This window comes from Carcharodon carcharias, chromosome 34 (assembly GCF_017639515.1).
Source record: "Carcharodon carcharias isolate sCarCar2 chromosome 34, sCarCar2.pri, whole genome shotgun sequence".
Lineage (NCBI taxonomy): Eukaryota > Metazoa > Chordata > Chondrichthyes > Lamniformes > Lamnidae > Carcharodon > Carcharodon carcharias.
Window position 1 is genome coordinate 3,446,488 of NC_054500.1, and position 15,591 is coordinate 3,462,078.

At 39.7% G+C, this 15,591-nt stretch overlaps 1 protein-coding gene across 4 annotated transcripts in view; it reads left to right on the forward strand.

Annotated features, from left to right (window-relative positions):
• Window positions 1-15,591, forward strand: part of LOC121272697 (mitogen-activated protein kinase-binding protein 1-like) — a 140,833-nt gene that overhangs the window by 39,199 nt on the left and 86,043 nt on the right. For all 4 annotated transcript variants that reach the window (XM_041179435.1, XM_041179433.1, XM_041179434.1 and 1 more), the window contains exons 2-4: window positions 3,997-4,088; window positions 11,328-11,390; window positions 15,127-15,184. In XM_041179435.1, the coding sequence (XP_041035369.1) occupies window positions 3,997-4,088; window positions 11,328-11,390; window positions 15,127-15,184 (213 nt within the window). The remainder of the gene's footprint in view (window positions 1-3,996; window positions 4,089-11,327; window positions 11,391-15,126; window positions 15,185-15,591) is intronic.

A 15,591-nucleotide genomic window follows, 5' to 3' on the forward strand; every position in this document is an offset into this window, starting at 1 on the left:
TTCTTCTGCTCCACACACAGATTCCCACCTCTGTCCCTGAGTGGGTCTACCCTTTCCCTGTCTACCCTCTTGCTTTTTACATAGGTATACATAAGGCAGTTCCAGAGCTTGGGGCATAGGCAGCTGAAGGCATAGCCACCATTAGCTGCATATTGCTATTATTGAATCAGCTTGCTCTATTATTGTTTAATAAGTTTGATTTAAGCCTGAGGTGAATTGCCAGATGTTTGCAGAGTTGGGAACACTCTGCGGCCCCCCAAAAAAAAACAAACACTAGCAGGGGGGACCCAGATGCAGAAATACAGCCCCCATTTCAACAGATGGCAATTTTTGAAAGCAGGAGGAAGGAGGTGGGTGTGACCCATGCAGGGAATTCTGAACTCTGGGCCATTAGAACTTAGTGCTGAGTTCAAACAGAGCCCATTTTGGCTGGTCCAAGGGTCTTGACTCGCAGTGTGGGAGTAATAAATTAGACTTAAATGCTCTTGAGGGGTGGATACGGTCTAAGTGTCATGACCTGAAGTTTTTAGATCCCCTGCTCTTTTCATGAAAAAAAAACAGGCAGAAGCTCAGAGCTTTAAAAAGAAAACCCTTTGCTGGACTGCTTTGACAGATCATCTGGTGTAGGTTTTTTAAAAAAAGCTATTTGGTCATGCAGTTTTGATAAGCGTTCTTTGCCCATTTTCTCGAGGGCTCCTGTGAAGCCGGCTGGGAGTTCAGAGTTCACAGTTTATCTGTGTTGGGCCCCGATAGAAGTTTCTTTCAAATCTCAAGCTTCTCATAAAGCTTTGATTGGGAGGTTTTTTTCATTATCATGTGGGTAGGAGTGAGATTATTAGATTGTGGGGATGGCTCCTGAGACCTGCTCATGGTGAGTGGCTATGGAGATGGCATGGGGATATGAGTGGACATGGGTTGGCATGGAAGGAGCATAGAGCTGGGTGAGGTTTAGAGAGGATAACAACTTCTAAACAACTGGGGTTAAGTCCCAGAGAACTAAAGCGGGCATTCTAACCAGCTGCATTCTCTTGGCTTCTTAGGATCTGCTTCTGGGGTCAGCAGGTCCAAATCTATCCCACCCCCGTCTTCCCCAGAGCACTTTAAACCAAGGTGGGTCTGCCAAGTCGGGAAATTTCCCAACTCAAGCTACCTGCCTCAGTAGTGAAAATTCAACCCAGGGTCTAGTGTAGTATTCTGTGTCTTCCACGGATTAGGAGAAGCAAGTGGTAAAACGGTAGTTGAAATAAACTGAGTGTTTCTCTGGGCAAGTGGAAATGCTTTCTCATGGAGAAATGTCAATGGAGGTAGTCATGGATCATCTGAGAGTCATCTGAAACACAAATCATAAGCAAATTGGCATAGGGTAGATCAGATCAGAGAACTGAATGTGTGACTCAAAGATTGGTGTGGAAAAATATTGGGTTTCAATTCATGTGGCACTAGCACTGGAGAAAGAAGGACCTGTACCTGGGACTGAGTCCTGGCAAATCATTTAATTAAAGAGGGCTTTAAACTAAATTTGGCAGTGATATGGGTGAACTGATAGCACATATTTAAAGAAATGGGCACGATTGTGATCGTCATGACAGAGACGTAGTTGCAAGTTGACCAAGGCTGGGAACTGAATATTCAAGGGTTTTTTGGCATTTTTTGAAAAGATAGGAAGAAAGAAAAATGAGGTGTGGTAGCTTTGTTAATAAAGTTTGAAGTCAGTGCAGTAGTGAGAAATTATTTTGCCACAATGTGTTCTGGAACTAACCAGGAAATAGGATATTTTAGACCTGGTAATATGTAATGAGACAGGATTAATTAATGACCTCATAGTAAAGGATCCCCTAGGCAAGAATGATCATAACATAATAGAATTTCACATTTAGTTTTAAGGTGAGAAACCTGGGTCTGGAACTAGCGCTTACCTTTGTAATTGCCTTTAAGTTTATGAAGGCAGGGTTTGGTGCAGTGGACTGGGAAAGTTGGTTAAAAGATAAGGTGGTAAAGAAGCAGTGGCAGGCATTTAAGGAGATATTTCATAACCCTCAGCAAAGCGATATTCAATTAAAAAGACTGTACAAGAAGGATGCACTTCAGTGACTAACTAAAGAAGGTAAAGATGGGATCAAATTGAAAAAAGGTGTAAAATACTCCAGATTAGTGGTAGGCCAGAAGAACTTTAGAAACCAGCAAAACATGACTTAAAGAAGGAATAGAGGGAGAAATTAGAACAAGAGTAAACTAGCTAGAAAAGACAGACAGTAAAAGTTTCTATAAGTATATAGAAAAGAAAAGAGTAGCTTAGTGAGACTGGAGAATTAATGTGAAACAAGGAAGTGACAGGGACTTTGCACAAGTATTTTGTATGTGTCTTCATAGTAGAAGACAAGGGAGGAAGGAACTTAAAATAATTATTATACTGAAGAAAAAATACTAGGAAACCTAATGGGGCTAAGGGCTGACAAGTCCCCCGAATCTGATGGCCTGCATCCTAGAGTCTTAAAAAACGTGGCTTTAGAGATGGTGGATGTATGGGTCATAATCTTCCAAAATTTCCTGGATCCTGGAAAGGACCCAGTGGATTGGAAAACCACAAATGTAACACCACTGTTCAAGAAAGGAGGGAGACAGAAAGCAGGAAACTAGACAAGTTAGCCTAACATCTGTCACTGGGGGAAAATGCTGGAATCCATTATTAAGGAAGTAGTCGCAAGATATGTAGAAAATCATAATAAAATCGGGCAGAGTCAACATGTTTCTATAAAAGGGAGATTGTGTTTGACAAATTTATTAGAGTACTTTTGAGGATGTAACAAAAAGGGTGGATAAAGAAGAACCAGTAGATGTAATGCGTTTGGATTTCCAAAACTGATTCAATAAATTGCCACAAAAGATTACTACACAAGAGAAGAGCTCATGGTGTTGCGGGTAATATATTAACATGGATAGAGAATTAGCTAGGTAACAAGAAACTAAGATTTGGGATAAATGGGTCATTTTTAGCTTGGCAGACCATAACTAGTGGGGTGTCTGAGGGTTAGTGCTCAGGACTCGACTGTTTGCAAGCCCTATTAATGACTTGAATGTATCATCAGCAAGCTTGGCTACAATACAAAAATAGTTAGGAAAGCATGTTGAGGGGGTCAGAGTCTGCAAAGGGATATAGTTAGTGAGTGGGTTAAAATTTGGCAGATGGAATTTAATGTGGCAAAAATGTGGGGTTGCCCACTTTGGCAGGAAGAATAGAAAAGCAGAGTATTAAACTGCGACTACAGAATGCTGTGGTACAGAGGGATCTGTGTGTCCTTGTACGTGCATCATAAAGTTGCTATGAAGATATAGTAAATAATTAGGAAGGCAAATGGAGTATTGGCCTTTATATTTTATTTGTTCATGGGATGTGGGTGTCGTTGGTTAGGCCAGCATTTATTGCCCATCCCTAATTGCCTTTGTTCAGAGGGCATTTAAGAGTCAACCACATTACTGTGACTCCAGACCCACATATAGGCCAGACCAGGTAAGGATAGCAGATTTCCTTCACTAAAGGACATTGGTGAACCAGATGGGTTTTTATGACAATTGGCAATGGCTTCATGGTCATCGGACTTTTAATTCCAAACTTTTATTGAATGCAAATTTCATCTGTCATGGTGGGATTCGAATCCAGGCTCTCAGAGCATTACAAAAACAGAAAATGCTGGAAAAACTCAGCAGGTCTAGCAGTGGGGAGGAAAACAGAGTTATGTTTCAAGTCAGTATGACTCTTCAGAGCTAAAGAGAACTAAAAATGTGATCTAATTTATAGTGTTTAAGGGGGGTGGAGCAGGTGAAGCTGGATAGAAGGCCAGGGTTGGTAGAAAAAGAAACTTCTTGGGTCATGAATGAGATGCAGTGCAGTTCAGCTACACTAAGTATAACTTCCTGGTTTATCTTTTGTGCTTTAAACAACCTTTTAGCTGATTCCTTGAGTGCCATTTAATTTTTAATTGTTTCTCTTCTCTTCAGATTACTCTGGACAAAGTCCTTGGAATTACAGCTTCCAGCAGCAGTAGTTTAGCCTGTGATTTAACCACAGGGCTAGTGGCATATCCAGCAGGGTAAGTGACATTAGGCAACCCAGGTATTGTGGGATTAATATCTAAACATTTGTATGATCAATCACAGCTGATTGGGTTCAATTAGATCCATTTTAAACAGGTGCTCTACTGCATAACCGTGTCATTTTAACTTTATTTTCTACATTTGTTGCTATTTCTGTTGCAGCAGTTTAAAAGGAACTATGTCAACATTAACAGTACAGATTTATGTTGGGTAGCTAATGCTGTCTTTTAGAAGCTGGTTAGGAAATGCCTAACAATGATACTGTTTTCACATACCAAGATTCTCTGTTTTGCAGGACATACCCATTGTGTAGTTAAGGTTAAAAATACAGAAAGCAATGTTTGTTCAAAAGTATTTAAACATTTAAGTCTATGATAGTATTTTGTATCCTGTATCAATTGTACAATACCAAAAGTGAAGTAAACGTTTCCTGGCTTATGGCTGCTACATTAAATGAACTTTCCTCTTCCAGCTATCTGCATAATACGCCAGAAAGGAGGAGTGTGGTACAGATTTGTACGGCTGTTTAAAGCTCTTGATCCCAGACCTACTGTTTAAGAAGTGTTGGATAGATGCTTCTGTGCAAAAGGAAAATAAATATTTAATTGGATGTTACCTCAAGCTGAACTAGTATATAATCTTAATGGATGGCTATAAACAGCAGAGATATGGGAAGATCTTTTGATGTGTAGCCTAAGGAGACAATAGGAGCTGAAAACTCTTTTGAAATTTCAGCCATTCAAATGTCGCTAATTGGTTTAATCCTGTAGTAAAGCACTTACCAATCAGGATGGCTCAGTTGGCAAATGTGTGGTGCCATACTGAGGTATCCTTCTTAGGCAGTCCCTCGGGATTGAGGATGACCTTACATGCTGGATTGATGAGTGAGTTATGTGATGGCTAATAGGTGCAATAAGCAATCTGCACACTTTGCCATGGTATGGGGGTGGGTGGGGAATGCAGACAGGCAAGTAGTGCTTTAAGGACTGTTTGAAGGTTTGTGCTCTTCGTCCTTCACCTCGAGCTTACCTTTGTACATTCCTGATGAACGCCCGCTCTCTCGCGCACCGGATCATTGTGGTCAGTCATAAGCCAGGGTCTTGCTGTCGAGACCATCCATGGCCCAGGCACTTAAGGGCCCACCCCGCGGAGAGCCATAGGAAATTGAGGACAGGGAAGCAGTCAGTACTCATTCAACTGAGAATCTGACTCTTAATGTCTTCAACTCCATTCGTCAGTACCACTTCTGGTTTAGCCTTGGCGCTACCCTGGTCCCGAACGAAGTTGGACAAGCCATTCAACAGCTTTTTTAAAAAAAAGCAAAGCCCCTGGAGTACATGGAACCCCTGTTGATATTCAGAAGCATTACACCCCTGGCATGGCTGCACAACCTCACATCCCTCATCTGGGAAGAAGAGCGCAGGTTGGGAGATCTTCAGCTCTGATCGTGACTGTATTCAAGAAGGGAGAAGTCTGGTTGCAGTTACTACAGATGAGTCTCCCTGCTGCCTGCCACAGGGAGGATCATGGAATCTGCTTGACCACCTCTCCCCACCCCCTCAGTGGCCAAGGAATTTCTTCAGAATTGTAATGTGGTTTTTGCCCATTGAGAGGCACCACAGACATGATCTTCATTTCATAGCAAATTCAAGAAAAATGCAAGGAACAGCACCAACCACTCTACAACCTCTCAAAAGCCTTTTTGACTCTCAACCATGACAGTCTATGGAATTTCCTCCTCAAACTTGGCTGCCCTCAGACATTAGTCACCATCCTCCACCTACTCCCTGATGACATGCAAGCTGTGATTCTTGCTGATGTAATCGCCACAGACCCTATGTCACTGATAATGCATCAAAAAAGACTGTGTCAATGCAGCAATTCTTTTCCATTTTCCTTGCTGCAGTACTCTACTATATCTGACATCCAGCAAATTGCCCATAGGCTTGGAGATAACCTCTACAGAACAGACAGGAAGCTATTAAGCCTACTGAGGTACACAGACCAAGGAAGCTACTAGGTTTCATGGTACTTGCTGATCCAGTTAATATTAGGAGTAATAGAACCAAGTGCCTTCAACTCTCACTGATCTGACTGAGGAAAGTTTAAAAGGAGCTCCTGTTCCTTATAGTTATCCAGGGAGGTTAGACTGGATTTGGCTGTAGTCCACAGTTGATTGTCCAGTCACTAACTGCGGGCTAAATTTGCATGTAAAGAATGATCATTGGTAGAAAACACTGGGAGACTGCAATTGCCTAACAGTGAGCATCAAAAACTACTTTTTGCATCTTTTGGGAAGTGACTGTAACAGCACCCTTGGAGTCACTGCTTTGCAGTAAGGGCACTCAATGTTAAGCAATTCATATCTGGTTGAATTATCTAAGAGATGGGGACATATAGTAGCGATGGGTCCCCAGAGACTATTGAAGTGTGGGAATACATGTTAGAAAAATAAAATCTGTCTGCATCTTTTTCTTAATCTTAATGTATCTTAATGTATCTGTATCTTAATATAAAAGTACAATTCTAAACTTTTGGATATCATTTATCAAATTGTAAAACAGGTAAATTGCTGCATTGTTATATTTGCTTTACCTGACCTAATCATGCCTGACAGGTATGAAACAGTAGAACAGCCTCAAGTTTCTTTTTGAGCCAGGTTGATTTTAGCTTTCTATAATTAGACACTGTATCGTTTTTAGGACTTATATTAATTCGGAAGTTTCCTTGGCGGTGTAGATTGAAAAATGTTGTGACTATGCAAACAGTAAGTAGTGTAGAATATTAATATTGTGCATAACAGTTTTCAAAGGGATTTACGCGATTAATCTAGTTTGGTCTCTGTTTTTGGAGAGCATATTTGGCAATATACATCTAGATTTTTACCAAAGCATTCTGTTGGACTATTTTTTCCCCTGTGCATCTTCAGACTATAAAATGAGTGAGAACAAGCACAGTATATTAGCTTGAGAATGAATGTAAATAATGCTGAATTTAGAATTGAACCTTAAAAAAAAATCAACCCACTGGAATCCAGATTCCACATAAATCATACCCTGAACCCACTGTCCAGGGAATTTATCTTTTACAAGTGGCACCTGAACATTTTGTTTCAAATATGAACCTTGCGCTCGCAAAGTTCATATATTTGCTGTTGCCATTCCCTTCTATGAAAATACATAATTATCTGTATCAGTGCTATAACATTTTGGTGAATGTTCAAGCAAAAAATGTACACAGGTAGGTAAAATGTCAGATTGATACTATACCAAGGATGAATTTGGGATGGGGATGGAGAGCAGTTATACCACAGATATTGTCACTGACCAGTATCTGCAGAGAAAACCAACAAACCTTGACTATACAGTCTACTCCCATATTGCCCATCATTCAGGGATAATGAAGCTCCGTTGGCATTTAACTGGTGTTCATTTGAGAACTGAAGGATTGTGAAGACTCCTTGGTCAGGGCTGTTGACTCGATGTTCATATTTTATACTTTTTTAATGTCCTGCAGACTGTAGCCTCTCCCTGACCTTTTTTTAGTGCATCAATGTGAATCTGAAATTCCTTGCATTAGTACATGCTTTGGAAAATTGGCTTAAACAGGATTACACTTTGTAGTCTGAATTTGTTGCTGAAATAGTTCTGTTGTGCTAATTCCATCTAAATAAATATGTTCTAATAAAGTGATTTTGACAAGGCTAGAGAGAGGAAAAAATGAATAGAAAGGGATTAATGTAGAAAATTGTAATCTAATGCCAAGGGGAGAATTGTAGTATTAATGGGCTGGAAAATAAAGGTTTACATGACTTGTTTTTGTTTCATCTGGCTAGTGTAAGGTTTTGGCATTGGCTTTAAATATCCCTGTGCTGAAACACTTGAACAGAATAATTCATCTTAATTGTTGGCAGCATTTTGTCAACTTGAAACCAGTGAATGGGTGGTCCAATGTTGCAGCAAAGTACTAGTAACTAAATTGAAGATTTCTGTAAGAATGTTAGCTTGCAGCTTTTATAAAGTTTGCCTTAATTTCAAGTGCAAGTTTTGTTTTCCAAATGTCAGTAAACTGCCAATATAATTGATTTATATAAAAAAAGAAATTGCTGGAAATGCTCAGCTGTGGATAGAGAAACAAAGTTAACATTTCAGGTCATCAACCAGCAATGTAAACTCTGTTTCTCTCTCCACTGAGGCTGCCTGACCTGCTAAGTATTTTCAGCATTTTCTGTTTTTTTTTTATTTTGGATTTCCAGTATCTACAGTATTTTTGCTTTTGTTAGTTTGCAAATACTGTCACTTCTAAAGGGTGACTCTCATTTGTTCAAAGCTTGAATAGGTCAATCCTGACCTGTCTTGCGACCTATTTGTCAAAGCGACTTGCCTTCCCATCTCTTACCTATCATTGTTTTTCAACTAAGCTCATTTTGAAAGTGTAAAAGAATTGTAACTGTTCAGAAATGAATTTTGATCATTGGTTTATATAATATACAGCATTGTGATTTTCATCTGAAAGCATTCTAATATAGCTGAGGTCTGTCTAGCTGGAGCTTAATGCCATAACAACTGGGTAAACACAGGTGTGTCTCTTTTGATGATTTCCTAGTTATGAGGAAGTTCAATGTGATTTCGATATGTATATTACTGGATCCAGACATTGGGTGTGACCAAGAGTTACTCAATTCCCAAAATTCAGTAAATCTGTGAAAGGTCTCTGCTTGATGTGTAACTATGCAACATCCATTTAAATAGTAGTGACTTATACAGTTTTTGCAAATTAATCCTGTATAATTATTGTACATTTTTTTTTGGCTGTGTGCTGTTTGCTTTCCTCCACTCCATGCACCCCACCCCCCTTCTGAATGTGTAAACTTCCACTCTGTATATTCCATGCATGTCTCTGCCCTCAGGCTTGTGACATGGGTTGCAAGTTATATCCAGTCTGTGTGCTTTTGTTTTTCCATAATCTCTTATGTGGAACCTTACCAAATGCCTTCTGGTAGTTTGGAGAAAATGTCCAAAGATGCTTCCTCTGTACTATACTAATAACCTCGTCATAAAAATTCAGATTCCACAACTGTAGTTTATTTTGTAACCAATGATACAATAAGAAGTCAAGGGTTGAGGGCCCACATTCGCCTTTATCGCTCACTACAGTTATAAAAACTTGTACTAGATGTCCCATGCAAATTTAAAAAAAAACTCATTTTGTACCTCATCTTACTTTCTTTGTATCCCTTTGCTCATTTCCATGCTTTGTCTGCTGGATTTCTGCTTTTTCTTAGACTTGAGTAAGCCTTTTCTTTCAGCTTCGATACTGTCTCTTAGCTTGTTGATCATGATTGCTCAACTGTGCAAGTGGAGCTTTTGCCTTTAGGGGGTATATATTGGTTCTGTATTGTACTTAAAAACTTCCTGAATACTTTTCACTATTTGTAGATCTACCTATTAAAAGCAGATCCTAAAACTTGCCTTGCTTAAACTTTAGAGACTTGGTTTGTGACTGACTCTCTCTTCTTGCTGTCAAACCTAAAGACATATTGACACTCCAGAGATGTATGTAACACCTGTTATCTCTTTTTGTTGCTCATGATCAGTTGGGTGATACACTTTCATGCAAGTACAGTTTTTCCTTTTTAAGTCCACACTTATAAGAAAATATGATTGTTCAGAGTTGTTTGTTTAGAATTCCAGGACATCAGTTCCTCAGGATACAATCCTGGGTCCAGCCATCTTCAGTTGCTCCATCAGTGAGTTTCCCTTCAACATAAGGTCAGAGTATGGACGTTTGACGATTTCACAAGTGTTCAAACCCATTCACAACTCCTCAGATACCGGAGCAGTGCATGTCTGTATGCAACAATCTGTGGGCAACATACAGACTTGGGCTGATATGTAGCATGAATTTTATTTGTTACTTAAGTACTAGGCAATGACCTCCAAGGGAGAATCTAACCATCTCCCCTTGACATTCAATGGCTTTACTATCACTGAGTCCCCTGCCATCAACATCCTGAGGGTTACCATTGGCCAGAAACTTAACTTGACCAGCTACGTTAATACAGTGGCTACAAGAGCAGGTCTAAGGCTAGAATTTCTGCAGCATCTAACTCAATGCCTGACTCTCCAAACCTGTGCACCATCTACAAAGTGCAAATCAGGAGCCTGATGTAATAGTCTCCACATTGCTGAAATGAGTGCAGCTTGCAACATTACTCAAACACAACACTGGAAGACAAAGCAGCGTGGTTGATTTGAACTTGACCTCCACTTTACCTACCACTTTAAACGTTCACTCCCTCCACCACTGGCGCACGTTGGCAGCAGTTCCTTTACTGTCGCTGGATCAAATGGAACTTCTCCCTAGCAGCATGGTGGGTGTATCTACACCATAAGTACTGCAGTAGTTCAAGAAGGTGGCTTGCCACCACTGCCTCAGGCAATTAGAGATGGGCAATTAAAGCTGGCCTTTGCCAGTGTTGCTTGCATCCCAAAAACAAATAAGGAAAAAAAGCATATGCAATATATTAAGTCACCTATATGTATTTTTTTCTCATCTATGCATACATATTAGGTGTTGTACTTTTTCAATGGGTAAAAAGACATGACAATATTTGCTTAATAGTTGCAATATCGTTAACCTGTATTTGGTCTTGGATTGTCAGTAATAAGAAATCAAGACAGCCTGACCCCTTTATCCAAGCTTTTGCCAAGAACATACTGACACCCAATAACCTTGTCTTTTCTCTGACTTGTGAGCAATGCCATGGGGGCTGCTCCTGATTATGAACCTAGAGGTCAATATAGTAAGATTTATATTTATTTTATTCCATGTAATAATTGAGTGAGGGGGACAGTCTTCTTAGCTGAGCTGATAACTAGTGATTTTTATCAGATGAAAAGTCAATTCTCAGCAATATAGATTTTCTTTTATATGAAATATAGAGCCAATGCATTGGGTAAATGAGAAAGAAAAGATTTTGAAACAAGGAATGACTTTACTGCTTGTGTTCCCATGTAACACTGCAATAATTTCCAAAGCAGAAATGCATTACTGTAGTTTGAATGAAACTCGGAATATTTAGACATGTTCAAGTTAGCCTTGTGTAAATGACTAGCATTGTGCATGACAAACGTTTGTAGCTGTTTATGATGGTGCAGTAGTTGCAATACTAATTTGATTCTTTTTCTGTAACACAAGAACTTATTCTCATTTTTTTTTTCTGTTTTTAAAAGGTGTGTGGTGGTGTTGTATAACCCCAAAAAAAGTAAGCAGACTCACATCCTCAATGCTTCCAGGTAAGGGAGAACCAAGTGCAGCATCTATTGTGAAGCAATCCAATAGTCTTAACCTAAAGACAGCATCAAATTGGAGCACAATGTGTTGCTCGGGTCCTTGTTTGAAAGGATGTAGGAACAATTGAAAGGTAGAAAGTAGGATAGCACATCTGTGATTTTTGGGATCTCCCTGATTGTGGTTATATTTTCCAACAGGAAGTATTTAAGTATGTCTTGATATATCCTGAGTAATCATGGTCTCCTCATGCTTAATTGCCTTAGAAAAATTATCCAAGTTTTCAGCAGGTTTGTTTCCCTGTTGCCTCCCTGAGTTAGCATTACTAGCAGTTGGGAAAGATGGTGCGTGACCTTACACTGTCCAATGGACAGGATGAACATGGATGGACCAAATGGTGTTTTTTATTTTTTATTTTTAAGATATTTCTGTCTAACTCTTAAAGGCTTGTGGGCTTGTTTTATTTCCCACCTCATGCATTGTTTTCTTTGGCAGTGCATTCTCAAATGCAGTGCAATTCTGTGACTCTCAATTTGTTTCCCCTTTAACTGCAACATAGTAAAAAAAAAACTGAAATTTTAAGGGAAGAATCTGCTATTTAATACTGTAATGGAAATTTCCCCCAATAAAACTTAAACCTCTTGTCATTAGAATAGGAAACTACGTTTTTTCATTACAAGCTTACCTCTAACTACACATCATGCAGTTTCTATACCATCGTGTGCTGTAGTGTCTGAAGCTTGTGTGGCCAATTACACCTTTTTTGTTAAAAAATATTGTTAGCCCACGTTAACCTAAATATCTCACCAATATTATTTGAGAATTCCAATGTTCTCATACACAAAGGAAATACTGTCAAACAGGAAAGCAGTTTAGAATGTGGTTTGTGCTGTTGTATATAGTGTTTTCCACTATACCTGTACAATTTTTTACCATTGGCTGCCAAGGAGGAGTAGGAGTTCTGTTATTTTACTCTGTGCCCTATCTGTAAAAATACAAAATATCCTTCTGTATTCAGATTGTGTCTCCATCTGAAGTTGCTGAATCTCCAGATAGGGCATTGTCCCAAGGGTGCTCACATAATTTGGCCAAAGCATTCATTGTAGTGAGCATTGTAAGACTAATCAAGTGTAAGAGGGCTGGTCATGCCCTCATGCCAGATGTCCACATACCAGTATGTATTTTGCATTGGTCACAAATTGTAATCAGGTACCAGAACTCTTAAAAACAACCCAAACCTAAGAATGCTACTGTTAATTATGATTCTCTAACTGGGGTGAGTTAACTCAGCACAAATAAGTATTTTGAACTTGTGTGATTCAATGCTGTATCATTTTATGCATTAAGGGCAGAATTTTATCAATGGCGTGCCATTCCTGTTGGCATAACCAGAAGTGTGCACCATTTCCCCTCGCTTTTTCCCATTTCCCATGTGACTACGATTAAAATTTAAGATGCTGGTGGCGTACATGGGAAACGCTTGTGATTCTGTGGTGGGGGATGCTTTTCAGTGGTGAAACTTGTTTGCTGACAATGGTGTATCTGCGGGGGTGCTGTAAAACAATCCCTGCTGATTAAACAGGGAGCTCGTGGCCAAAACTGCCCAACTTCATTACCATTAACTTGAGACTTACTGAAAGCACAAAGGTAGCACGGGCGTTTTTTCAAATTTAAATTTCATTTGTAAATAATTCACATTGGTTTCATTTTATTCACAGGTGCATCATTGCTAATTGTTGAGACTAGCTTAGGGAGCTAAATGTACTAGCACATCTCATGGTTGGCATGCATTGACGATTATAGGGTAGTTAGAGACACTTCCTTTTGTGGAAGAAAGTGCTTTTTTTTTTTTGTTCACTCTTTATTGAATGTTCATGTTCATGTCCAGTGTTGTACTCGCCACTCTGTGGGTCATGGCTGAACTTGTAGGCTCTGCTTCAGTGCTCCGCTTCAGTACATTGTAAAGGATATTGTCCAAGATCACCTGGTGAGGATAATTGAAAATGTTGCAGGTGAACTCAGCCCTGTAAGGACTCTGATAGGCCCACATTTGGATCATACTGCCAGTGCCCTTTTTAGGCCCCTAATTTTCTTTCTTTGACTGACCTGTCCCCATGATGCCCAGGACCCTAGGCCCTTTCTACTTCACTCCTCCATGCCCCTGACCCCACTCCATACCTGCCTGCCACATCTGCATTGACTCACCTTTGCTGGTCCCAAGCCTCCTTATGAGCTGGCATTCTTCTGCTCCCCCTTCCTTGTGCTGTAGCATTCAGCAAGGAAAGCCACTGACCTCCGACACAACCACACAAAGCCACCTTTAAACAAACATGAACCAGCTACCACCGAGATTCTAATGCGCTGCTTACTTTATCTTGAAGGTAGGACTTCAGCATAAAATGTTTTAAAATATAATTAGTATTCATGGGCGTGCAACTGTATTCCAAGTATGAACCCACCACAAGCCAACATGAGGCCTGACATGCTGCAAGCACATTGCTGACTTTTTATCTCTGCATGTCAACCTGCCATCAGGAAATTCAAATTTTGCATCCCGCTTAATTCAGTCATGCCACGTTTCCTGCCCTTGTAAGCTCCATAATATCTGTCCTTCTCCTGCCTGCTCCCTCAACCCCACCCCCCACCAAAGCGGGTGATGATGGCTTTTCGACTGTTGATGTTTAAGGATGGGTTTTGTTGTAGAATTGAAAGTTCTATTTTAAAATATTCTGCAATGTTTGGGTATGTATCAAAAAGTATTCTCAACCTTGGGATCCAATTTTAAAACCATTGAAATTATGAAATTTGGCTCAAGTCTTTGTAAATGAGAACAGTATAAACAAGTTAAAGGTGGTACCACCACCCATGGTAGCTTAGTTGGTCCCTGATTCATTATCAACTTGTTTTTTAAAAAGTATTTTCATTTAAGTATAACCCCACTTTCAGTTAGATCATACTGTATTATAAGATATATAGCAACAAACTAGGGTTAACGTTTTGAGTCCAACTTGAAAAGTTAACTTTTTTTTCTCTCCACAGATGTTGTTAGGCCTGCTGAGTTTTTCCAGCCTTTTCTGTTTTTGTTTCAGATTTCCAGCATCCGCAGTATTTTGCTTTTAGCAACAACTAGACCTGTTTTAACAATGTAACTTAATTTATTACAGCTATTAACTATTTTTGTAATTGTGTAGGTTGCCTTTTTTGACCACATGGAGGTTAAATGTTAGTACTCTGGCAGCTTTGAGTAATAAGAAATAAGTTTGTCTAAATTACCAATGGGTTCTTCATCCTTGATTTTTAACTTGGAGAATCAGCTAGGTGTAGGCCAAAGTAAATTTCCCTAACCTCAGCAACATGATGTCACGTGATTTTAAAACCCAGGGCTCATTTGCATGATCCTGGTCAGTTGCTGCCCTAAGCTGGAAGGAAGTGGCATATGGCAGGTTGTGATGAAAGGACTGGTACTCAAATTGCTGATAGTGGGTTTTGCCAGGGAATCGTGCAATCGGGAATATAATGTTGGCATTTTAATACAAACTGAGGCGAACCTTTGAACATGTCGAGCTACCACTGACCATGCAAAATATCCTGCATTCAGAAGCTGGCAAAATATTCTGATCAAGTAAACAAGAAATGGGTGATTGCTTACTCAAAACTTCTTGGAATTAATGAAGTTCTGTTTGAGACATTACGTGCTAATGATGCTTCAAGTCAATTATTGTCTTAATCTTCTTCTTTTAGAAAAGCAGTCAGTGCCTTGGCATTCTCTCCAGATGGAAAATACTTGGTTACTGGGGAGGTGAGTCTGTTTTTAAAATGACCACATGCATAATTTACAATATGAAATTTAAGAACATAAGTAGGAGCGGGGATTAGCCATGTAATGTAGCCCCTTGAGCCCAGGGCCACGTTATGAGCACCCCCACTTCTGTGGCCATCAAGTCTCGGGGCAGGATTTGAATCTGGAGCTTCTGGCCTGGAGCCAGGGATACTACTGACTGTGCACAAGGCCTCCCAATGTGTTTAAAGTGAGCTCTGTATTAGGTGCATTGAGATCAATTAGCACATTTTTGATGAATAAAAATTATCAAATCTGCTAATTCTAGAAATTTCTTCAGTATTGCAAATCATTGAAAAGCTATGAACATCCATAGCTCGCTAGGGTTTACGGCACTAAGAGAATCGAGGAATATGGGGAATTGGCAG